The sequence below is a fragment of the Cherax quadricarinatus genome, chromosome 61 (genome assembly GCF_038502225.1).
Source record: "Cherax quadricarinatus isolate ZL_2023a chromosome 61, ASM3850222v1, whole genome shotgun sequence".
NCBI lineage: Eukaryota > Metazoa > Arthropoda > Malacostraca > Decapoda > Parastacidae > Cherax > Cherax quadricarinatus.
The window spans coordinates 1,970,155-1,995,392 of record NC_091352.1 but is presented as its reverse complement, the minus strand read 5'-3'; the positions used below and the strand labels follow the sequence as shown (position 1 = coordinate 1,995,392).

The following is a 25,238-nucleotide window of genomic DNA, read 5'->3' as shown; positions in this document are numbered from 1 at the left end:
ACCAAATTAAACACTAAACCCAAGGGGTCATAGAGTGTAAAAGGGATAAGGGAGTGGAGGGCAGGAGTGCACGAGGGGGGTTAGTGGGGGGTTAGTGGGGGGTTAGTGGGAAAGGCAAAAGGAACAGTAAAATTACAATAGGTGTAATTAAATAATTATGTATTAAAAAATTCAGTCTGCATCAATGGTGGGACTTTCAGCCAGGAGGCCAGTTAGAGTGCTTGTAGGCACCAGAGATGATGCAGGGATATTCTTTGCCTGCTGAGAGGCTGGACAGTTTACTAAGATATGTAAGTACAGGTGCATGTAAGTACAATTATCATACATAGTAACATGTGTGTAAATTACCCAGGATAACCCCAAAAACAGAGTGACTTATTTGCTTCGGGGTCCCTGAACTGAGAGTGCAACAAACCCGGCAGTCCTCGCAGAGCAGTGTCAGGGTATTTTATCATGATGTGTCTGAGAGTCATGTGTGTGACCCATATCTACACAGACAAGAGAGTGCAAGTGAGTCTTGTGAACTATACCTGCACAGGAGAGTGCACTCTCTAGCATAATGCAGAAAAAATTAACTAGAAAAGGGATAACTTGAGCGTACTCTCTTGTTATCTTATTAGCACCTTTAAAGTGGATAATAATTTGTTTTTCTTCCTTCCAAGGTTTTCCTTCATAACTTAACGATACCTCGTCTGAGTGGCTTCAAATTTTCGGTGATGGTTTATTGTAAACAGACTATTTTTAATTTTTGGAATTTGTGTGTTATTACAATCATAAGCGCTAAACCCAAAGGGTCATACAGCGCTTATGGAATCTGTGTAATACCTGGGGAAAATATCTTCTGATTGGGCTCAGTTTTTCCATACTGATGAATCGTACTTAGTAGGACGAGATTATTTTTTGGAGTGTATAAGAGCCAATTTTATTCATAAAATAGTGTGGTATTTTTTCCATTAAATTACTTGCGTAAGCCTCTTCTGTACAGTTTTAATCTTTTGAACTTTAATAAACAGGTAAGGCAGCAGGTAGATAAGTAGTCAGGTAGGTATACCTGGAGGGTGTTGAGGGGGTCAACGCCCCCGCTGCCCGGTCCATGACCAGGCCTCGTGGTAGATCAGGGCCTGATCAATCAGGTTGTTACTGGCGGTTTTAATATTAGGTAAGCAGACAGGTATTTAAGCAAGCAGGTAAGAGATTTTTCATTAAAGGTTTTTGGCTTTTGTCCTTTTGATATATTAACTTGTCAAGTGTGTTTTCTATGCACAATATCCCCCTCCCCCCCCCTCCTACAGGTAGATGCCAGAAATCAGTCAAAACTTACAAATTTATTGTCCACGTCAGCCCAAATCCAGAATGTTGTTTACAAAGCAGTTTACATATCAATATCTTTTATTTAATATTTGTTGGCACTTAGGTGGTGGAGCAGTGTGGGCTGAGTGCCAGTGTGGGCTGAGTGCCAGTGTGTGTGTGTGTGTGGAGACACAGAATGCTGAGGTACACTGACCTAGCCTTGGCACTCTCCTAACATCACTAACTTTACATACACTTTCTTGTATTGAAACACTGTGCTGGTAAATTGTGTCACCTCCAGTGTCTAGTATACAGTGGAGGAGTGATGCAAGCATCACTCCACTGTTATAGGGTTTAGGGTGGAGTACAGAGGTGGTGGGGTGAGGGGGGGGTTGTGATGTGGGGCTCAGTGGTATTGCACTGGATGGGTGGGGTGGTGGGGGTAGTGTGAGGTTACAGGGGTAGGGACATAGTTTTTGCCTGTGTGGGTTTTGATAATGGAGTGGAGGGATAGGGGGTGTGGTGTTTGCCTGGGTGGATGGTGGTGGGATGGGTGAGTGGGTGGTGTGGGGGTGGGTGAGTTGGTGGAGGTGTGGGGGTGGGTGAGTGGGTGGGGGTGGGAGAGTGAGTGTGTGGGGGTGGGCGAGTGAGTGGGTGGTGGTGTGGGGGTGGGCGAGTGAGTGGGTGGTGGTGTGGGAGTGGGTGGTGGTGAGGGTGGGCGAGTGAGTGGGTGGTGGTGTGGGGGTGGACGAGTGAGTGGGAGGTGGTGTGGGGGTGGGCGAGTGAGTGTGGGGGGTGGGGTGGGGGTGGACGAGTGAGTGGGTGGTGGTGTGGGGGTGGACGAGTGAGTGGGTGGTGGTGTGGGAGTGGGCGAGTGAGTGGGTGGAGGTGTGGGGGTGGACGAGTGAGTGGGTGGTGGTGTGGGGGTGGACGAGTGAGTGGGTGGTGGTGTGGGAGTGGGCGAGTGAGTGGGTGGAGGTGTGGGGGTGGACGAGTGAGTGGGTGGTGGTGTGGGGGTGGACGAGTGAGTGGGTGGTGGTGTGGGAGTGGGCGAGTGAGTGGGTGGAGGTGTGGGGGTGGACGAGTGAGTGGGTGGTGGTGTGGGGGTGGACGAGTGAGTGGGTGGTGGTGTGGGAGTGGGCGATTGAGTGGGTGGTGGTGTGGGGGTGGACGAGTGAGTGGGGGTGGACGAGTGAGTGGGTGGTGGTGTGGGGTGTGGGGTGTGGGGGTGGACGTGTTAGTGGGTGGTGGTGTGGGAGTGGGCGAGTGAGTGGGTGGAGGTGTGGGGGTGGACGAGTGAGTGGGTGGTGGTGTGGGAGTGGGCGAGTGAGTGGGTGGAGGTGTGGGTGTGGGCGAGTGAGTGGGTGGAGGTGTGGGGGTTGTTGAATGGAGAGGTGAGAGCGTGGTGTATTATCTAAGGAAGGAATGGGGGGAGCATAATGTGTTCTTTAATTTGAGTGAAAGGTGAATCATGGTGGTCTTCATGAGAGGGTTAGAGGCAGAGTGGTTTATACAGAAGGGTTAGGGGCACTGCATGAAAAATAAACCACAGAACTAGCGGGGTTTAAGTCCACAGCAAGTGAGTTCTAAAACTCGCAGGTTAGTGTGCTAACCACTAGCCTGTACGTTTTAGGCCTAGCTTGCCATATGTTCAAGTTCTGTATGTTCTGTGATTTGTTTGCATGGGGATCAACAACATCCAATCACCTAAAACCCCTAATAACCCAGCAAAAGGTAACAGTAAGAATGATAACAAATTCCCACTCCTGCCAGCATACTCCACCAATTTTCAAAAGTCTGAATCTGCTCACCATTAAGAACATCCATACTTATGCATGTGCCTACTACATACACAGAACAATACACACAAATATAAACCCTCCACTCAAACTTCTCCTCACCAACCTAAACAGGACACATGACCACAACACAAGACACAGATCTCTTTTTGATATACCTCGTGCCCATATCACACTGTAAAAACTATGTACATAAAGGGCCCCAAAATATGGAATTCATTACCAGAAGATATTAAAGTAACCCAGTCTGAAAATCAATTTAAGACTTCTCAAAAGCCACTTAATCACCCTAGACTAAACGTTAAATACTCATTACACACTTACTTATATACTTCCACATCATAACTTCAACCTTTCATCCATTGTTGACAGGAACATAATTGAATGTTTGTTTTCACAAAAAGCATTTTCGAATATGAATATATCTTTTGTCTTATGCAAATTTCGATTCATTTATAATTAATAATCTACTGTACTACCCAATAATGTTGCATAATATTGCAACCCACTATTGTATATCCCGTAAACGGTCCAAGAGATCTACGTTCACATGTGTAGTGCCACAAAAGTAGATCTACTTTTTTTTGCATATTTTCAAATGTAACAAAAAAAAAGTAGATCAAAGTTTTTTTTACACATTTTCAAATGTAAAAAAACAAAAAGATCTACTTTTTTTACATACTTTGAAATGTTGAAAAAACGTATATATACGTTTGGACCGTTTACGGGATATACACAATCTCAATGTACTGTTTGCAAAGACATAAAATAAATAAATAAATGCTACTATAGTTTTGCGAGTCAAAATTGTGTGGCATGTTGGTACACAATAAAATCCCGATGTGATCTTCAAGTGAGAGGTGGGGAATGGTTTGACCTATAGATTAGAGGTCAGATGCAACCTTAGTTACCCATGTGCTGTTAATTGACTTTAAAATTACAGGCAAATTGTAAATTAAATTACATTAAATTTTTTATTTCTTTTCATAATATACAATGTGTAATTTACATTATAAAATATTGTTAAATACCAAAAAGGCCACTAACATTCCTGAGCATTTCAGGCAAACTAATTCTAATGTTTACACACTACTTAAAACTAGACATAGGATATGGAGTGGTGAATTTTAATTTTTCATTATTTTACATTATTATAAAAGAGAGAGAGCCAAAAATTTTATAATTACTGTAATAAGATTTATAGTAGAGCAATAGTCTGAAGAAAGGTAGAAAGGTAGTCTGAAGATTGAAAACAGTGGCTGTATTATACTAAGTTTATTTAGGCACAGGTACATATAAGTACAATTATCATATACGTATACATATTGTAAAATACCCACATAACCCATTGTATCTTCAGGCGGCTTGTCGCCACGACTGCAGCTTCCTGGTGGAGGAGCAGAAAACTGCCTTTTTAGAAGTTGGTGGTTCCGAGGAGTGGCTGCAGGGTCTTCATTATGCACCCAAGAAACTGCAAGACCTTCATCACACTAACCTCATACTGGCCCACCAGCCCTGGCTTTATAACAAGCATCACGTACTGGTCAGTCCTTTCACTTGAAAATAAGAATGTTTATTTCCTTACAAAGCTTATATGGTGTGGTTTACATGTTATAAAATATTAATTACAAAGAAGGGCACTAGCATGCATTTATGCAACAAATATTGTAGTGGGATGATAAAACATATGCATATGGAGCTGTAATATCATCTCTGTTGCAAAGTACAGTGGACCCCCGGTTAACGATATTTTTTCACTCCAGAAGTATGTTCAGGTGCCAGTAGTGACCGAATTTGTTCCCATAAGGAATATTGTGAAGTAGATTAGTCCATTTCAGACCCCCAAACATACACGTACAAACGCACTTACATAAATACACTTACATAATTGGTCGCATTCGGAGGTGATCGTTATGCGGGGGTCCACTGTACTCTGTTGGCAGAATAGTACAACCCCATTACTAACAGCTAAACACAAGTATACATGGAAAGAGTTGTATGGAGTCACATAATTAGTGATTTGGGTAGGTACTCTAGGAAATTAAGAAAAAAATATTTTAGAAATCACCTTATATTTTTAATGTAGTAGATTTATTAATTTAATGTTCTCTCTTCAGAAACTGGTAAAGAGTGGTTGGTCAGTTAGTGAAATAACACATGCCATATGCATAATGGCTCAGTTCCATGCACTCTCCTCATTTATTCATGGATGTGGTGTTGAGGCTACTTGCAGTGACCTACAGGTGCATTCGTCTCCCTTTGTACAGGTCTGTATTGTACAACTTGCTATGTTCCATTCAGTGTCTGAGTAAGATATTTATACATTTTTTTCAACAAACCGGCCATATCCCACCAAGGCAGGGTGGCCCAAAAAGAAAAACGAAAGTTTCTCTTTTTAAATTTAGTGATTTACAAGAGAAGGGGTTACTAGCCCCTTTCCCCCGGCATTTTAGTCGCCTCTTACAACACGAAGGCTTACGGAGGAAGAATTCTGTTCCACTTCCCCGTGGAGATAAGAGGAAATAAACAAGAAGAAGAACTAGAAAGAAAATAGAAGAAAACCCAGAGGGGTGTGTATATATATATATGCTTGTACAGGTATGTGTAGTGTGACCTAAGTGTAAGTAGAAGTAGCAAGACGTACCTGAAATCTTGCATGTTTATGAGACAGAAAAAAGGACACCAGCAATCCTACTATCATGTAAAACAATTACAGGCTTTTGTTTTTCACTCACCGTCCTGCCAAGTGAGTGTAAAACAAAAGCCTGTAATTGTTTTACACGATGCTAGGATTGCTGGTGTCCTTTTTCCTGTCTCATAAACATGCAAGATTTCAGGTACATATTGCTACTTCTACTTACACTTAGGTCACACTATACATACATATACAAGCACGTACATGTATATACACGCCCCTCTAGGTTTTCTGCTATTTTCTTTCTAGTTCTTGTTTTTGTTTATTTCCTCTTATCTCCATGGGGAAGTGGAACAGAATTCTTCCTCCGTAAGCCATGCGTGTTGTAAGAGGCAACTAAAATGCCGGGGAAAAGGGGCTAGTAATCCCTTCTCTTGTATAAATCACTAAATTTAAAAAGAGAAACTTTCGTTTTTGTTTTTGGGCCACCCTGCCTTGGTGGGATATGGCTAGTTTGTTGAAAAAAAATATATATACAGACACATGCACATGAGATTAGAGGTCATATGATATAATATTTGGGAGAGTTGCTTCAAACTGATTAGAAGTTGGTTTGGTTAGTATCGAGAGATGAGATGATTTTTAAGCATAGCCCTAAATTCATATGTAGTCAGGGGATCCTTTATCGGTTCAGGTAGTGAATTCCAGATCTTCGGGCCCTTTATGTGCATTGCATTTTTGCATAGCGTGAGACTGACACGAGGGATGTTGAAGAGTGCCTTGTGTTGTGACTTTGTGTTCTGTTGATTATAAAGATGTAACCAGTAGTTAGAGAACTGTTTACAGCCCCAAGAGGAGAATGTCCAGTGAAAAATTTACCAGTTCCATGTCTGACTTTCTATGTTTACATCTTTGATACTTGTTCTGGAACTATAATCACTAAAGTTTTAGGCTTTCATGTGTACATCTGTATTTTTATTTACCCAGACAATTTAATATGAAATAAGGGCTTTTTTGATTTACTTACAGATGACAAAAACTTGAGCAATTTTATACCAGAAACCAGAAATATTTTTCAGTTCAAATATCGATTTAATTAATGATTTAGTTTTAAACCTCTCAAGGGAGGTTCTTTGATGCAGTTGAGGGGTCTCTTGTTCTAGGGAATTGGATCTTTGCTAAAGTTTACTGAATTGAGTCTGAATGTTGACCATATTCCCTCCCCTCCAGGTGCTGTATAATCCCTATGGGTTTAATGCTCCCCCATGATAACAGATTTTTAAGAGAGCAGGACAGATGCTGTCTCATTAATGACATAGTAGAATAAGGATGTAGTGGATAACGTTCATCCACACATTGTAATGCAGGATTCTCCCCGTTTTCCACAGGCTTGCTCATCAGGATCACCAAGTAGTCGAGAACTAAGTGAAGGAGGAGTTGATATACTCCTTGAACGTATGAGAACCCTCTCACTTGCTCAGTCTGACTACAATTGCATTTCTGAGGAATTAACAAGAGAAAGGTAAGTAATGAGACATGTGAATTATTTAAGCATAGTACACTGCATTACAGTACCACCTTTTTGGTGTTCCATATTTTCGTTAGCTTTAAATTGAGCCATTTTTCATTTTGTTCCACCCACTGGTCACTAGCGGGTGGAACAATGGTTCATTTGAAAGCAAATGAAAACGTGGAACACTGAAAACAGGCGGCTGTATATGCGGGGTCTTCCTATTCAAAATTTGTGGAAATGCTGATAAACTTTGTTCTATTAGATACAAATTAAAGAAAAATATCTTTAATTTAATACTGAGTAAATCTGATTTATTTGTTACTCTTTTAAGTTTGACATTTTACAAAGAATGACAAATAGATGGAAATTTTGTTTAAGATTGTGAAAAAAGCCTTGGATTTCTTTCTGCTCTCCAAGCAAACATTGGGGTTGTCAACTATCTGTGTACAGTACCTTAGGTACTAACTAACCAGCAAGTGTAGTTCATTAAATATCCTAACTTGGTGCTTCATTCTAGAATTTTTTTTCTTTTATTAACACATTGGCCATTTCCCACCAAGGCAGGGTGGCCCAATAAAGAAAAACTTTCACCATCATTCACTCCATAACTGTCTTGCCAGAGGTGCACTTACACTACAGTTATAAAACTGCAACATTAACACCCCTCCTTCAGAGTGCAGACACTGTACTTCCCATCTCCAGGACTCGAGTCCAGCCTGCCTGTTTCCCTGAATCCCTTCATAAATATTACCCTGCTCACACTCCAACAGCATGTCAGGTCCTAAAAAACATTTGTTTCCATTCGCTCCTATCTAACACACTCATGCATACTTGCTGGAAGTGCAAGCCCCTCGCACACAAAACTTCCTTTACCTCCTCCCTCCAATCTTTCCTAGGCTGACCTCTACCCTGCCTTCCCTCCACTACAGATTTATACACTCTCGAAGTCATTCTATTTCCATCCATCCTCTCTACATGCCCAAACTACTTCAACAACTCCTCCTCAGCCCTCTGGGTAATAGTTTTGGTAATCCTGCACCTCCACCTAATTTCCAAGCTAGGAATTCTCTGCATTATATTCACACCACACATTGCCTTCAGACACGACATCTCCATGGCCTCCAGCCTTCTCTTTGTCGCAACATTCACCACCCATGTTTTGCACCCATATAAGGGCGTTGGTATAATTATACTCTCATAAATTCCCCTCTTTGCTTCCATGGATAAAGTTCTTTGTCTCCACAGACTTCTCAATGCACCACTTACCTTTTTCCCCTCGTCAATTCTGTGATTCACCTCATCTTTCATAGACCTATCTGCTGACACGTCCACTCCTAAATATCTAAATACATGTACATTCGCCTCCTCCATAATCTCTCCCTCCAATCTGATATTCAAAAGCACAGTGTCATCAGAAAAGAGCAACTGTGACAACTCCCACTTTCTGTTAGATTCTTTATCTTTTAAACCCACACCTCTTGCCAACACCTGAGCATTCACTTCTCTTACAACCCCATCTGTAAATATATTGAACAACCATGGTGACATCACACATCCTTGTCTAAGGCCTACTTTTACTGGGAAATAATCTCCCTCTCTCCTACATACCCTAACCTGAGCCTCACTATCCTTGTAAAAACTCTTTACTGCTTTCAGTAACCTACCTCCTATTCCATATCTTTGCAACATCTGCTACATTGCCCCCCTATCCACCCTGTCATACGCTTTTTCCAAATCCATAAATGCCACAAAACCTCTTTACCCTTACCTAAATACTGTTCACCTATATGTTTCACTGTAAACACTTGGTCTACACACCCCTACCCTTTCTAAAGCCTCCTTGTTCATCTGCTATCCTATTCTCCGTCTTAATCTTAATTCTTTCAATAATAACCCTACCATACACTTTACCAGGTATACTCAACAGACTTCCTCCCCTATAATTTTTGCTCTCTCTTTTGTCCCCTTTGACTTTATACAAAGGAACTATGCACGCTCTCTGCCAATCCCTAGAAATGTGTGCATAATTTGAAAGAAATAATAACTTCATATATACTTTTACAGTTTTGAGAAACTTAAGAAGCAAACTGCAAACATTTCAACTCCTGAAGTTGAATGTACAAATGCTACTCACTCACGGTACAGCCACTTGTCACCAGATCCAGACTTCATGTATGTAGATTTTCACAAGAGAGGAGAGAAGACATCAGTCCCCACAGTGAAATCACAAGTAAGTTACAGCAAAATCTTGTTTTAATAGACTCGCAGGGAAAGGAGATGTCCATTATTGTAGACTGTGCATTAAATCCATGATTAGAACAGTAATGGGCAATTCTGGATTTAATGGACTTTGTCCTTTAAATCCAAAATCAGTTTACCCAGCAGTCTGTAACAATTATGGAGAATTCTATATTTAATGGATTTTGCCCATTGTTTTCTGATACTACTTGGACACAGGTTTTGTCCAATAAATCTGAAATTCATTTAATCAGGGGGTCCATTACATTGAGGTTTTACTTAAAAAATTTTGCTATGGCATGTACAAGAGGGTCCCACTTATACAGCAGGTTAGGTTCTGGGCTAATGCTATAAAGTGAAAATTGTTGTAAACTGAATTACAGCCTTTTCTTTCACTTTCAAATGCATATAAAAGCCTGATAACATTTTTACACTATCATATATTAAGTGAGAGCAATAGAGCTAGGCCTAAAAAATGCATATATAATACACACATTACTTACCTTCAAATATTTTCATTCCTAGCTTATAGTGAGTGGTGAATATATTTATTGTAGGAAGTCTGAATATATGAAGAATAGGTATACTAATTGAAAACCGCTGCATTAGTGAACCACCGTAAAGCGAAGCACTGTAAAGTGGGGGCCTGCCTGTACAGTACTGTATTTAAAATGTTTCTCAAGAGTTCTATTATCAATGAAATATCCAGGTTTGCTTGTTTCTTGAAAATATTTCATGTAGTAAAAATATATTTTTCCACAGGATTGTTCATGGGAGGAACATGGTTTCTCACTTGTCAGCGAATTGTACAATGAAGTTGGTGATCTGCTTGACGACAAGTTCAAAACTGCCTATAACATGACATACTACACTTGTGGCCACAAGACACATGTGGATACATTTCTCTTCCGGCAGGGTGTGTGGAATTATCTTCACTGTCTATACGGAATAAGGTAAATTATCCGGAAGTGTCTTGTAATTAACACTGAAGATTACTGATAATTTTTAAAATAATAAGCTATATTACACAAAATAACATGGGATTACATTTATAAATAGAATAAAACTGTCAGAAGAATGATTGATTCCAAAGCATAGTAGAAACCCCGTATCCACTGATTCAGTGTCTTCAGTTTCAGTTATCCATGGTTTATTGTGGCTCAAAAATACCTCTTAATTTTGCATAATAATGGCCCAGAGTGCAATAGTAGAAAAGCTGGCATATGTTCAAAGCCTAAGAGAAGCTGTGAAGTGCTTCTCATCAATCAAAAAGTGATAAATTATGCACACTAAGTGGAGAATTATCAGTTTAATTTTGTAACGGGTATGTATAGGACATATACATGGTTTGCTACTAACCACAGTTTTGGCATCCGCAACCGGTCCTTATAACGTATTTTCCATGGATATGGGGGTCCTACTGTATACATTACTGTATAGTCATTTTCTCCACCAAAAACTATTAAATAATGCATTTTTCTTTCTCCCATTTATGTCACTGTAATGATGACCAACATCCAGATTTATCCACACCATAACATCAAATATTATGTTGCTGATGATTAGATTAAAGATATTAGTTTATTTATTTCATAAATATATAAATAAGGAAACTCCCAGTAGGGAGTTGATCTCAAGATGATTTTGAATGTAAATCTGACAAGTCGTATACATATAATAAAGTGTACTTCTTAACTGATATTTCCAAAGAATATTGTTGTCAGCACTTTGTGCTCTGGTTAACCATGATGTAAGTTTTTTTAAATGTGTGCTATAAATACTGTCCTTGCTAAACACTGTTTGTCTGGAAATGTAATAATTCCATTTGTTTTATTTAACTATAAAAGAAAACTCAACACAAGCTATGGACTTCTTCTCCACCACTATCAAAGGCTATTTAGTGTATTTTTTTATAGTAGAAATTCCCCTGCCCAAAATTCTCTACATAACCTGTGTTTTTGCTGTATTTACATTTAAAATGATTTTTGTCTTGAGTTAGGTTTGCAAATATAGCATTTTAGCATTTTATTTCAAGATTTGTAAATATAGGAGTAGTACTGTACTGTAATGTTATACGTACTATTTCTTTCTTTCAATGTACCAGCAGTATCCCACCGAGGCGGGGTGGCCCAAAAGGAAAAACAAAAGTTTCTCCTTTTAAATTTAGTAATATATACAGGATAGAAATGTTAAAAGCAGGTGGGGATATAGTTTTGGAGTGGTTGGTGCAATTATTTAATAAATGTATGGAAGAGGGTAAGGTACCTAGGGATTGGCAGAGAGCATGCATAGTTCCTTTGTATAAAGGCAAAGGGGATAAAAGAGAGTGCAAAAATTATAGGGGGATAAGTCTGTTGAGTGTACCTGGTAAAGTGTATGGTAGAGTTATAATTGAAAGAATTAAGAGTAAGACGGAGAATAGGATAGCAGATGAACAAGGAGGCTTTAGGAAAGGTAGGGGGTGTGTGGACCAGGTGTTTACAGTGAAACATATAAGTGAACAGTATTTAGATAAGGCTAAAGAGGTCTTTGTGGCATTTATGGATTTGGAAAAGGCGTATGACAGGGTGGATAGGGGGGCAATGTGGCAGATGTTGCAAGTGTATGGTGTAGGAGGTAGGTTACTGAAAGCAGTGAAGAGTTTTTACGAGGATAGTGAGGCTCAAGTTAGAGTATGTAGGAAAGAGGGAAATTTTTTCCCAGTAAAAGTAGGCCTTAGACAAGGATGTGTGATGTCACCGTGGTTGTTTAATATATTTATAGATGGGGTTGTAAGAGAAGTAAATGCGAGGGTCTTGGCAAGAGGCGTGGAGTTAAAAGATAAAGAATCACACACAAAGTGGGAGTTGTCACAGCTGCTCTTTGCTGATGACACTGTGCTCTTGGGAGATTCTGAAGAGAAGTTGCAGAGATTGGTGGATGAATTTGGTAGGGTGTGCAAAAGAAGAAAATTAAAGGTGAATACAGGAAAGAGTAAGGTTATGAGGATAACAAAAAGATTAGGTGATGAAAGATTGAATATCAGATTGGAGGGAGAGAGTATGGAGGAGGTGAACGTATTCAGATATTTGGGAGTGGACGTGTCAGCGGATGGGTCTATGAAAGATGAGGTGAATCATAGAATTGATGAGGGAAAAAGAGTGAGTGGTGCACTTAGGAGTCTGTGGAGACAAAGAACTTTGTCCTTGGAGGCAAAGAGGGGAATGTATGAGAGTATAGTTTTACCAACGCTCTTATATGGGTGTGAAGCGTGGGTGATGAATGTTGCAGCGAGGAGAAGGCTGGAGGCAGTGGAGATGTCATGTCTGAGGGCAATGTGTGGTGTGAATATAATGCAGAGAATTAGTAGTTTGGAAGTTAGGAGGAGGTGCGGGATTACCAAAACTGTTGTCCAGAGGGCTGAGGAAGGGTTGTTGAGGTGGTTCGGACATGTAGAGAGAATGGAGCGAAACAGAATGACTTCAAGAGTGTATCAGTCTGTAGTGGAAGGAAGGCGGGGTAGGGGTCGGCCTAGGAAGGGTTGGAGGGAGGGGGTAAAGGAGGTTTTGTGTGCGAGGGGCTTGGACTTCCAGCAGGCATGCGTGAGCGTGTTTGATAGGAGTGAATGGAGACAAATGGTTTTTAATACTTGACGTGCTGTTGGAGTGTGAGCAAAGTAACATTTATGAAGGGATTCAGGGAAACCGGCAGGCCGGACTTGAGTTCTGGAGATGGGAAGTACAGTGCCTGCACTCTGAAGGAGGGGTGTTAATGTTGCAGTTTAAAAACTGTAGTGTAAAGCACCCTTCTGGCAAGACAGTGATGGAGTGAATGATGGTGAAAGTTTTTCTTTTTCGGGCCACCCTGCCTTGGTGGGAATCGGCCGGTGTGATAATAAAAAAAAAATACAGGAGAAGGGGTTACTAGCCCCTTGCTCCCGGCATTTTAGTCACCTCTTACAACACACATGGCTTACGGAGGAAGAATTCTGTTTCACTTCCCCATGGAGATAAGAGGAAATAAACAAGAATAAGAACTAGAAAGAAAATAGAAGAAAACCCAGATGGGTGTGTATATATATATGCTTGTACATGTATGTGTAGTGTGACCTAAGTGTAAGTAGAAGTAGCAAGACGTACCTGAACCCTTGCATGTTTATGAGACAAAAAATGGACACCAGCAATCCTACCATCATGTAAAACAATTACAGGCTTTCGTTTTACACTCACTTGGCAGGACGGTAGTACCTCCCTGGGCAGTTGCTGTCTACCAACCTACTACCTAAAATACGTATTACAGTATTATCTTTGTAAAAACAACATTCAACACTGTTCTAATGAACAATTATTTTGGGGTTGCCTTTTAGACATGATGACTATGACTATAGCCAAATCAACCAGTTGCTGGAGAGAAATCTCAAAATGTTTCTGAAGACAGTGTCGTGTTATCCAGAGCAACTAACGTGTGCTGATCCTGCTGCTAGTATTATGAAGGGCTTCCTGCAGAGTGAAAAGGTTAGTGCCTCACCCTCACATGTTTACTCACACTCACATGTTCATTCACCTTCACATATATGGTCATTCACCCTCACATATTCACTCATCCTCATATTCACTCATTGCAATTATACTTATGTTTATGGATTTACTGTAGTTCACTCGTGGATAACAAGAATCTGTGACACCATTTCTGGCTTCTAGATTAAATAAAGTTCTTTTTAAAGGACATAATCCAAGTAGAAATATTTAATAGCATTTTAATATTTTTTTATAATTTTGATGGCTGTGTCAGCAGCTAAAGGTTAACAATAATTACAGAATTATTATCCAGCCTCTCCTCATTTAACAATGGAGTTCCGTTTCCTAAGACCACGTCAGTAAACGAATTCGTCTCGGAGTGAGGAGCATACTACAGTATAATGGTAGTGTGTTTACATCAACCATCTTTAATATTGTTTTAATGTCACCTTTGCATCATTTATAACATTTTTAATATATTTTTAAATGTTTATACAGTAGTATACTGTATATTGTAACAAAATAGAGGAAATCAGCTCTAATATACATTATTTAGGTATGCATGCTGGTCAGAGAGCCCATTGTAAGTCTGAGTTGTTGGTAAACGAATACGTCGCTAAGTGAGGAGAGGCTGTATATACAAAAAAAAAAAAAATTTTAAATCCTTGAGTAATTCAGCACTAGTTAACACTGAAATACAATAAATATGCTGAATATCTTTCATATCAACACTAATAAAATTAAAATCATCAGCTTGTTGCAGTGAATAATGGTTTTTGTAATCATTTCAGATTCACGTTATGATTCTTGTGTTGGAGGCACGACTTCAGGCAGAGTTACTTCATGGTCTTCGAGCTCTTGGTCAATACTTAATGTGAGCATACAGTGTGAGAACTCAGTGTTCGTATGCTGACAGCTGTTCCTGTATATTATAATAAATGATTAACTTGTGATTCACAGAGACAGATTTTCATTTGCTTGAAAATTAGAAGTATGATGAAAGTGGAGGCTGCAAAATTGTGATGTAATAAAGACAGGAATGCAGTACCAGAAAATGAAAGTAGCAAATGTGGTACAGTATCTTTATTTCAAGTGCAAATTGCTGCTCGTTATTTTTGTAATTAAAAATGCAACACTAAACCCATATAGGTTACACAGCATCCTTCTTATTTTGCTGTTTTGTAACCTGTGCAGGCATAGTCCATAGTTGGTAGCTGCATCCATATTGGCACTTATCTGAAGAAAAACTGCAGGAATAATGCAAACATAAGGCAGACTGTTATGTGATAATTAAAATTTAAAATATGAAATATTAAAGTTGAACCTATAAACGTGTCAAATGAAACACTTTATAACTTAAAAGCTTAAGCTTATATATTTTTTTAATTTAAACTATAAATTTTGTAATAAATTTTTTACATTAAAATTAAGTTAAACCTCATGAAAAGCAAGTGGACCTTCAAAAAACAAATATCTTGCGTAACTGGCAATGTAGGAAGTGTGGTTAATAACGAAGAAACTCCAGTGTGTGGTTAATGTTTGTTGGCAAGTGGTTGGGTTCTTCTATATTCCTTCATACAAGAAGAATATATCCTAAGGATTTTCATTTGGTTGCCTCTGCACATTGGCTATGTGTACAGTATACATCTATATCATTGGGTAATCTGGACTGGCATATATCAGACAGGAAGAGTGTCTCACTGTGACCTGCAAGAATATGGAACAGTACATTGCATTTCCTCATCTTCACTACTGTGCTTGCACTTGTGTATTACAGTGTTTTAAGACTTGCTTTAAAAATCTGTTAATATGAAGCTGTATCAAACATTCATATATATATATACATGTATATATATTGATTACTTAGTTGAGAGGTACATACTTGATTACAGAGCTCAGAAAGCTTGTGCAAACCATAATTTTCCTTTAATACTTTTTAGTATATGTCTCTGCATCAAGTTATCAATCTTAAAAAAAAAAAATGTCAGTTACTTCTTCCCTTTAGTAGATAATTGTTTTTTGTACAGAATATCACTTGAAAACCTTTATGATGAGAAAGAATTTATATTGTGTCTTAGGTGTCTTAATTTCTTTTTTATCTTAGGAGAGCTTTAAAACTGACCTGTTTCTGTATTATACTGCGAAATATAACATAATTGTTATCACAATTTCAACTGATGATCAAAGATAATCTAAGATCATTTCACAATTTGTAAATAGGTTATTATAAATTTCAGATCTGACAATAAGGTTAAAGAGAGTAATAATGGTCATGGCTGGATTGAAACCTTCAGGGAAGATAGCAGATCTTTGTCACCATGGTTTTATAGATTAAAAACTTATTTGAAAATAATATTTAGGTGGTATATTATTTCGTTAGAAAAATAAGCCAATTTGTAGGATCCTAGATGATGTAGATACTGACTTGTTTCTTACACTTACTTAACTTGTTTAGGGAGGAGATAGATGGCAGAGTTTACCTGCCTGGAGGCAGACTGGAAAGGAAGGATTTACCTATGATTAATCTTTAATTTGAAAAGTAGCAAATATCAAAAGGGTAAAGGATAGGGACTACTTGGTGACTGGCATCACCTGTTTTGTTGATTTTCAATATATATCATGAGGGTTTAATGCATGTTGAAAAATTTGGAAGCAATAAATATAAAGTCATGATATTTCCTGAGATAAACAAAATGTTAATTACTGTACATCCTCCTCTTGGCTTCTGTTATATTTTATCTGCATGCAGTTTACAATATATCTCTTGAAACACCAAGGGTGGAGTTTGTGGACAGTGGTGGTGCCAAGAGAGGGGGGCTTCAGCCCCCAGAAATCTCCTCAGCCCCCCAAATAAAATAACACTGCTTCAAAATAAGTCTCCTAGCCACTCCTTCCAACAAGACAGCCACCCCTAAGCCTCTCCAGTCTAGAAATTCTGGCACTGCCTCTGTTTGTGGATTATTTAGACATGGGAAGAGAATGGGTAATGACAGGTGGATAAAGGGCATGTTCAAGAACATGTGAAAGATAAAGGAATAAAGAACAGCAGAAAATGAGTGAAACTGTGTGGTATCAGCATGGTGAGCATAAACATCTGAATGCCTAGAGAAAAGTTGGACATCCTGGTATTTTATTGGATATAGTTTAATTGATTCATTTTATGAAGTCAATAAGTTAGTAACTTGTCTTTTATTCACTGTTGAAAGTTGATAAACAAGAGTTCTTTGGAAGACTTGCAACAAATGTTAAGCTAACATTCTAATTGGTAAACTGCATATATACATTAATTTGTATTATATGTACAGCAGAACCCCCATATCCACAGATTTGGTTTCTGCTGTTTCAGCTATCCATTGTTTACCGTGGCCCAAAAATAACCCTAAATTTTGCTTAATAATGACACAAAAGCACAAAAGTAGTGATGGTGCCAGTTCTTCAGAGCCTGAGAGAAGCCAGGAAGTGCTTCCCATCAATGAAAAGTGATAATTCTTAACTTACTGTGTATAATTTATCAGTTAAACTTTATCATGGGTATGTATGTAAATGATAAACAACATATATACATAGGGTTGGCAACTACCCATGGTAGTCTTGGAATGTATCACCCGTGGTTATGGGGGACTCATGTACATTATTGTACGTTGTTACCTACTTTCGTCTCTTGACTGATACTATTATTTAATACACAATGTGTTGTCTTCCATACTCTTAGGTAGCTTTTGTTGATATTTCTGTTTTCTTGTTATTCATCTTATTAACTGCTCTTCCCTGAAAGTCATCAATTGAAGCTGAGGTAAATACTATTTTTCCAGTCAGTTACAATACTAATTAATACCATTTGTGTATTATTATTATTGTATTCATAAGAAGAGTACTGACATTTGTGTATTATGTTTTTGTGTATTTATAGCTTAAGATCAAACCTCCACTTCAAGATCCAAGTACCATTGATATTGTTATTAACTTAATACTATATTGCTCAAATAACAGAAAATGTAGTGTCAGTAGTCGTCAGTTTGGTTTGTGTAAGTTGTCTTCCTAGTGAGCTGTAGCATCTTGTCTTATACAGGTACAATATTTATAATGCATGATGGAGTTCAACATTTTATATATATATTTATATATATATATATATATATATATATATATATATATATATATATATATATATATATATACAGTGGACCCCCGCATAACGATGGCATCGCATAGCGATTTTTCCGCATAACGATTACTTTTATCGCAAAATTTTTGCCGCGCATACCGATTAAAAACCCGCATACCGATTTTCGTCCGAGACGCGTCCAATGTGCCCTCAGCCAGCCTCACATGTGCCGCTCCGTCCCATTGTTTACCAGCCAGCCTCCGCGGTAACATCCAAGCATACACTCGGAATATTTCGTATTATTACAGTATTTTCGGTGCTGTTTCTGGAAAATAAGTGACCATGGGCCCCAAGAAAGCTTCTAGTGCCAACCCTGTGGTAAAAAGGGTGAGAATTAGTATGGAAATTAAGAAAGATTTTGAAGGGTTTGGGGCTAACCCTGAGAAGCCTATGCCAGTTGTGGAATCCATTGTGCCTACTTCAAAGATTAAGGAAATGTGTGCACAGTGGGTTGAACTGCAAACCTTTATAGATGAAAATCACCCTGACACAGCTGTTGCAAGCCGTGCTGGTGACTATTTCAATGACAATGTTGTGGCCCATTTTAGACAAATCGTAAAGGAACGGGAGGTACAGAGCTCTATGGACAGATTTGTTGTGCGACAGAGGTCCAGTGACTCTCAAGCTGGTCCTAGTGGCATTAAAAGAAGAAGGGAAGTAACCCCGGAAAAGGACTTGCTACCTCAAGTCGTAATGGAAGGGGATTCCCCTTCTAAACAGTAAGAAGATAATGCTCTCCCCTCCTCCCATCCCATCAATCATCACCAGATCTTCAATAAAAGTAAGTGTCATTTAATTGTGCATGCCTTTTTCAGTTTGTGTGTATTAAAATTAACATTTCATGTGGTAAAAAAAAATTTTTTTCATACTTTTGGGCGTCTTGCACGGATTAATTTGATTTCCATTATTTCTTATGGGGAAAATTCATTCGCATAATGATTATTTCGCATAACGATGAGCCCTCTTGCACGGATTAAAATCGTTAACCGGGGGTCCACTGTTATATATACATATGTATATATATATATATATACAGTGGACCCCCGGTTAACGATTTTAATCCGTGCAAGAGGGCTCATCGTTATGCGAAATAATCGTTATGCGAATTAATTTTCCCCATAAGAAATAATGGAAATAAAATTAATCCGTGCAAGACGCCCAAAAGTATGAAAAAAAATTTTTTTTACCACATGAAATGTTAATTTTAATACACACAAACTGAAAAAGGCATGCACAATTACATGACACTTACTTTTATTGAAGATCTGGTGATGATTGATGGGATGGGAGGAGGGGAGAGCATTATCTTCTTACTGTTTAGAAGGGGAATCCCCTTCCATTAGGACTTGAGGTAGCAAGTCCTTTTCTGGGGTTACTTCCCTTCTTCTTTTAATGCCACTAGGACCAGCTTCAGAGTCACTGGACCTCTGTCGCACAACAAATCTGTCCATAGAGCTCTGTACCTCCCGTTTCTTCAAGACTTTCCTAAAATGGGCCATAACATTGTCATTGAAATAGTCACAAGCACGGCTTGCAACAGCTGTGTCAGGGTGATTTTCATCTATAAAGGTTTGCAGTTCAAACCACTCTGCACACATTTCCTTAATCTTTGAAGTAGGCACAATGGATTCCACAACTGGCATAGGCTTCTCAGGGTTAGCCCCAAACCCTTCAAAATCTTTCTTAATTTCCATACTAATTCTCACCCTTTTTACCACAGGGTTGGCACTAGAAGCTTTCTTGGGGCCCATGGTCACTTATTTTCCAGAAACACCACCGAAAACACTGTAATAATACGAAATATTCCGAGTGTATGCTTGGATGTTACCGCGGAGGCTGGCTGGTAAACAATGGGACGGCCGGCACATGTGAGGGCACATTGGACGCGTCTCGGACGAAAATCGGTATGCGGGTTTTTAATCGGTATGCGGGGCAAAAATTTTGCGATAAAAGTAATCGTTATGCGGAAAAATCGCTATGCGATGCCATCGTTATGCGGGGGTCCACTGTATATATATATATATATATATATTTGTTACAACATGCTGCATTCATCCATTGGATTGCCACTAGTTATTGCTCACTTTTTTATTGCTCATTGAATGTGTGTGTGTGTGTGTGTGTGTGTACTCACCTAATTGTGGTTGCAGGGATCGAGACACAGCTCTTGGCCCTGCCTCTTCACTGATCGCTACTAGGTCCTCTCTCTCTTTGCTTCCAGAGCTTTGTCATACCTCGTCTTAAAGTTGTGTATGGTTCCTGCCTCCACTACATCACTTGCTAGGCTATTCCACTTCCTGACGACTCTATGACTGAAGAAATACATCCTAACATCCCTATGACTCGTCTGAGTCTTCAGCTTCCAATTGTGACCCCTTGTTTCTGTGTCCCATCTCTGGAACAACCTGTCTCTGTCTACCTTATCTATTCCACACAGTATTTTGTATGTCATTATCGTGTCTCCCCTGACCCGCCTGTCCTCCAGTGTCGTGTATGTGTGTGTGCGCGCGCGCGCGCGAGTGTGTGTGTATGTATGCATGTGCGAGAGTGCGTGTTCGAGAGTCGAGAGTGCGTGTGTGTGTATACTCACCTGTACTCACCGAATTGTGGTTGCATGGGTCGAGTCACAGCTCATGGGCCTACCTCTTCACTGGTCGCTATACACACACACACACACACACACACACACACACACACACACACACACACACACACACACACACACACACACACACACACACACACACACACACACTCATGCTCACACTCACTCACTTTTTTTTACTCCCATTCATGTTAATTGTTGATTCACTATATTTTACACTGCTCAGTACTGTTTATAGATGTCATTTGTAATAATCACAAGTGCTTGGATACTGCCATCTTGAGTGTCTTCAGGATGCCTACATCAGTCTTAACTTTCATCCTGTGTTGCATGCAACACTTCACATAACTTCTTGCTAGAATTATTATTTACAATATCTGTATTATTATTCTTATGATAATGTGCTAAACCCTTGATGGTCATGCAGTGCCTGAGAATGGAAGGTGTCAAGAACCTTTCACCAATATTAAGGCACTCCTTGATACCAGTGATGGGCTCTTGATGTAGTAAACTGGACTCTTCCTTCCTTGAGCTGAACTTCATTGCCTTATGGGTTTAGCACTTCCCCCAGATTAAAATAAATAAAATCTGTAGCTCTCCAAGCCAAGGGAGTTCCACAAGGTTGTGTTCTCAGCACTATGTACCCGTTTTCTCTTAGCTATAAATGACCTCCCTTCTGTTCTTCCTTTGTATATTTGGTCGTCACTTTATGTTGATGGTTTCACTATAGCTTACTCAGGCACTAACTGTGTCGATTAGTAGCAGCCTCTCTTCAGGTTGTGATAGACTGAGTCTCCCATTGGACCACTTCTCACGGCTTTAAATTTTCTAGTATGAAAACCTGGTTCATTACCTTCACTAGACGTCCTCTTATTCTGGATACTCCCTTGGGCTTACATGGTTCATGTATTCTGACATGTGATACGGTCAAGTTTCTGGGCCTGCTCTTTGATCACCGACTGACGTGGAGACCACACGTTTCTTCTTTAAAGACAACTTGCCATGGTTGGTTAAATCTCCTTAAAGTTCTCGCTAATCGTTCATGGGGAGCAGATCGTCACACTTTCCTCTGTTTGCATTCCACCCTAGTCTTGTCCAAGCTGGATTATGACCAAATCTATTTTGCAGCCTCTCCCACAACTCTAAGTTAGATCCCATTCATCACCAAGGTCTCCGTCTGTGCCCTGGTGCCTTCATCCCCTGTTGAGAGCCTCTATGTAGAAGCAAATATTCCATCCTTGTCCCATTGCCGTGATGCTCATTGCCTTCGCTATTAAGTTTGATCTCATGACCTCCATATATATAGGATGGTCACTGATGTTAGTAGAGGTTCTTTATTTGTTCATCGCCCCTGCTTACTCTGCCCTTTTTCTCTCTGCCTCCATTCACTCTTGTCTTCTCTTCAGTTACCACCTTTCTATGTTCATGTAGCATCTCACTTTTCTATGCCCCCTTGGGAAGTTCCAGCTGTTTGAGTCTTCTTTTCCCACTGCCAGGTATCTCATGGAGAGGTGCCCTGTTCCTCTCTGTGAGAATTGTCACGTTCCAGTATCTGTTAGCCACATTCTGTTGGACTGTCCACTCTATTAATGAGCATGCAGAATTTACCTCCAATGTCGTCTCCGCTCTGCTGCCCTTCCCTTCTTGTTGATGGACCCTCCTTTAATCCAGACACTCTCTCACTGACTTTTTGACAGCAACTGATTTACTGTATGTAAAGTAAAAGGACACAAGTGCACCAAATGTGACATTTTTATTGTGGCAACATTTCGCTCTCCAGGAGTTTTTGTCAAGCCGTTACAAACAGCACATGGACACAGAGGGTATATATATAGGCTCAGAGTGAGGTGCCATACTAGTGGTAGTAGTAGTAGTAGTAGTGATATAAGTTGTAGTAGTAGTAGTAGTAGTAATACAATATGGTAGAACAGTTAACTTGCACATGAGTAAAAGGATATGAAAGCTATTACTTGGGTAACATAAAAATAGGTTAGACAAATATTTCTATTGGAGGCTGGATAGAGAAGGCCTGGTTCAGTGTTCATTCTCTGTAATGTGCTTGTATAGTATTAGCAGGAGAGACTATGTGATGGCAGGGTTTAATGTTTCCAGGAGGATTCTTGCTAAGACTTCAGAGTTGGTGAAGCTGCCTTTGTTTGTTTAATTGTATTAGAAACAGCGATTAGTGCTGATTCGAGGCACTTATGTCTGGGGAAATTAGTTTCTTTGATCACTAATTGGACGTCCCTGTTTCAAGAGATGATTGGTGTAATTTCGGTGTTGTACACAGGCGTTGTTCAAGTTATCGTTCCTACATGCATAAATGTGTTCATTGAGGCAGGTGTCGAGGTTTCTTGCTGCTTCACCTACATAAATCTTGTCACATGAACACTGAAGTCTGAATTGGAATCAGTGAAGATATACATTATTACTGTTCTAATCAATTTAAGTGCTAAAGCTGTAAGAGTCAACAGGGTATACAGACAAAGCAGTGGAACTTGAATGAGGGGGGCACATAAGTCAAGGCAGTTTACAGTGGAATGTCCTCAGTGAGGTTTGTGAGTGACTGGAGCAGGGAAAGGTAGTGATCGTGAGCTCCATAAATACATTCATATGTAAATACTCAAGATTGCATCATACTGATAAATTAATGATTAAGAGGTAGGCCCAGGAGTAAGAGTTCAAGTCACCGTTAACAAATGCAAGTACAGTATATGGGAGTGTGTACACACATGCTTATACACATACATGTACATACATTCTGTTATGGAGTAATCAGATGTTGATCTGGCTAGCAAGATCACCAATCTGCTGAGACTCAGTAAAGTTAATAGTTTGAATATTTTTTTAACATATTAGTACTGCATTTATATGACTAGCACCTGGAAGCATGAAAGAATTGCAGTATATAAGCTATGGAAGAGTATGGACATAAGGAATAGTGAAGTAGTTTCACATATCAGTTGAAATCTGGCTCACTATATCTTATGTTCATACTCTCCAGAAACTTTACATTCCAGGTCTTTAATGCTTTTAAGTGTGAGTCAAACAAATACAATATTAAGAATGCTACAAATAAAATGGAAGGCATCACCAGACGGTAATCCTTCTAGGCATATCAACAAGAGGATTACTTTGTAATACATGCATACACAGTAATATAGTTTTTATGTATATATATATGCTAGTCTTTCACACTGACTTTGACACTGTCCTTGGAGAAATTATATTTTAAGTACAAATTAAGCTGCTTTAATGTTATGTGCAAAATAAAGTGTGTACATGCAGTACAAGTGTTTTATACCAGCTCGAGAAATTAAGATATTCAGCTAATTACTAAACTTGAAATTTTGTTGAGCATAAGTTTTGACTGTTGCATGTTTAAAATATTAAATGAACTATGCATGATGGAATGACATAAATATATTAGAATCTTGTTAAAAGTTTTGTGATAATGAATCTTGAAATATATATTAACTACAGATTATCATACAGTGTAAATAAGTCATTGTATTATACAATGAAAATCTGCTTTAGAAAAATTGACTGGCTTAGTATCTCAGCTGTTTATCTTAGTTAATATACTAGGAAGGTTACTGTGAGCCATAGCTTATACAATATAATTGTTTTTGGATAATCCTTCATAGGATTTGTACATTTTAGTCCAAAACTGGTGATACTTGCAGTAGTACTGAGTGAGTAAAATGTATATACAGTATAGTATACACGATGTTGGTTTCTTTTTTGTAACATGACTGGGATAGTCGACTGTGATGAACTTTATTGCTAAAGCTGTATTCACCTTTAACTTTTTTTTAGCTGCATTTCTGGTTGGCAATGCTTCTTCATTTTATCCCAAGAGAAACAGTTGTTTTACAAAATTAATGGGACTATTTGTAATGCAGATAGTCCTGGACTGTTGCAGCTAGTTCCCAAGAATATATATTTTAATACTGTGTGTGTGTGAGTGTGTGTATATATATATGTTTATATACACACATATTATATATATATATATATATATATATATACATTATATATAATATATATATAGTATATATAATATATATATAGTATATATAATATATATATAGTATATATATATATATATATATATATATATATATATATATATATATATATATATATATATATATATATAACATGTAGAATAATTAATAAACATTTATACAAGTAAGAATTTTTATAAATACCATTTCTTTCAAGAGGGTCACTCCAGAGAATTGGAGTTGCTTCACTTGGATCAAGTCTGATTACCTCCCATTACCCATGTGTTGTGTAATGCCTACGTCTAGCATTTCCCCATGAATATAATTATTTATTTATTTATTTATTATCACACTGGCCAATTCCCACCAAGGCAGGGTGGCCTGAAAAAGAAAAACTTTCACCATCATTCACTCCATCACTGTCTTGCCAGAAGGGTGCTTTACACTACAGTTTTTAAACTGCAACATTAACACCCCTCCTTCAGAG

General features: G+C 38.8%; 1 protein-coding gene across 2 annotated transcripts in view; it reads left to right on the top strand.

The window, feature by feature from the left end:
* Window positions 1-18,374, top strand: part of LOC128699425 (sestrin-2) — a 149,504-nt gene extending 131,130 nt beyond the window's left edge. The window contains exons 3-9 of one of the 2 annotated variants that reach the window (XM_053792126.2): window positions 4,450-4,632; window positions 5,207-5,356; window positions 7,113-7,246; window positions 9,302-9,467; window positions 10,238-10,428; window positions 13,821-13,968; window positions 14,763-18,374. In XM_053792126.2, coding sequence (XP_053648101.1) covers window positions 4,450-4,632; window positions 5,207-5,356; window positions 7,113-7,246; window positions 9,302-9,467; window positions 10,238-10,428; window positions 13,821-13,968; window positions 14,763-14,849 — 1,059 coding nt within the window. In that variant the 3' untranslated portion in view covers window positions 14,850-18,374. The remainder of the gene's footprint in view (window positions 1-4,449; window positions 4,633-5,206; window positions 5,357-7,112; window positions 7,247-9,301; window positions 9,468-10,237; window positions 10,429-13,820; window positions 13,969-14,762) is intronic. The other variant, XM_053792127.2, reaches the window with a different exon arrangement.
* The last annotated feature ends 6,864 nt before the right edge of the window (window positions 18,375-25,238 follow it).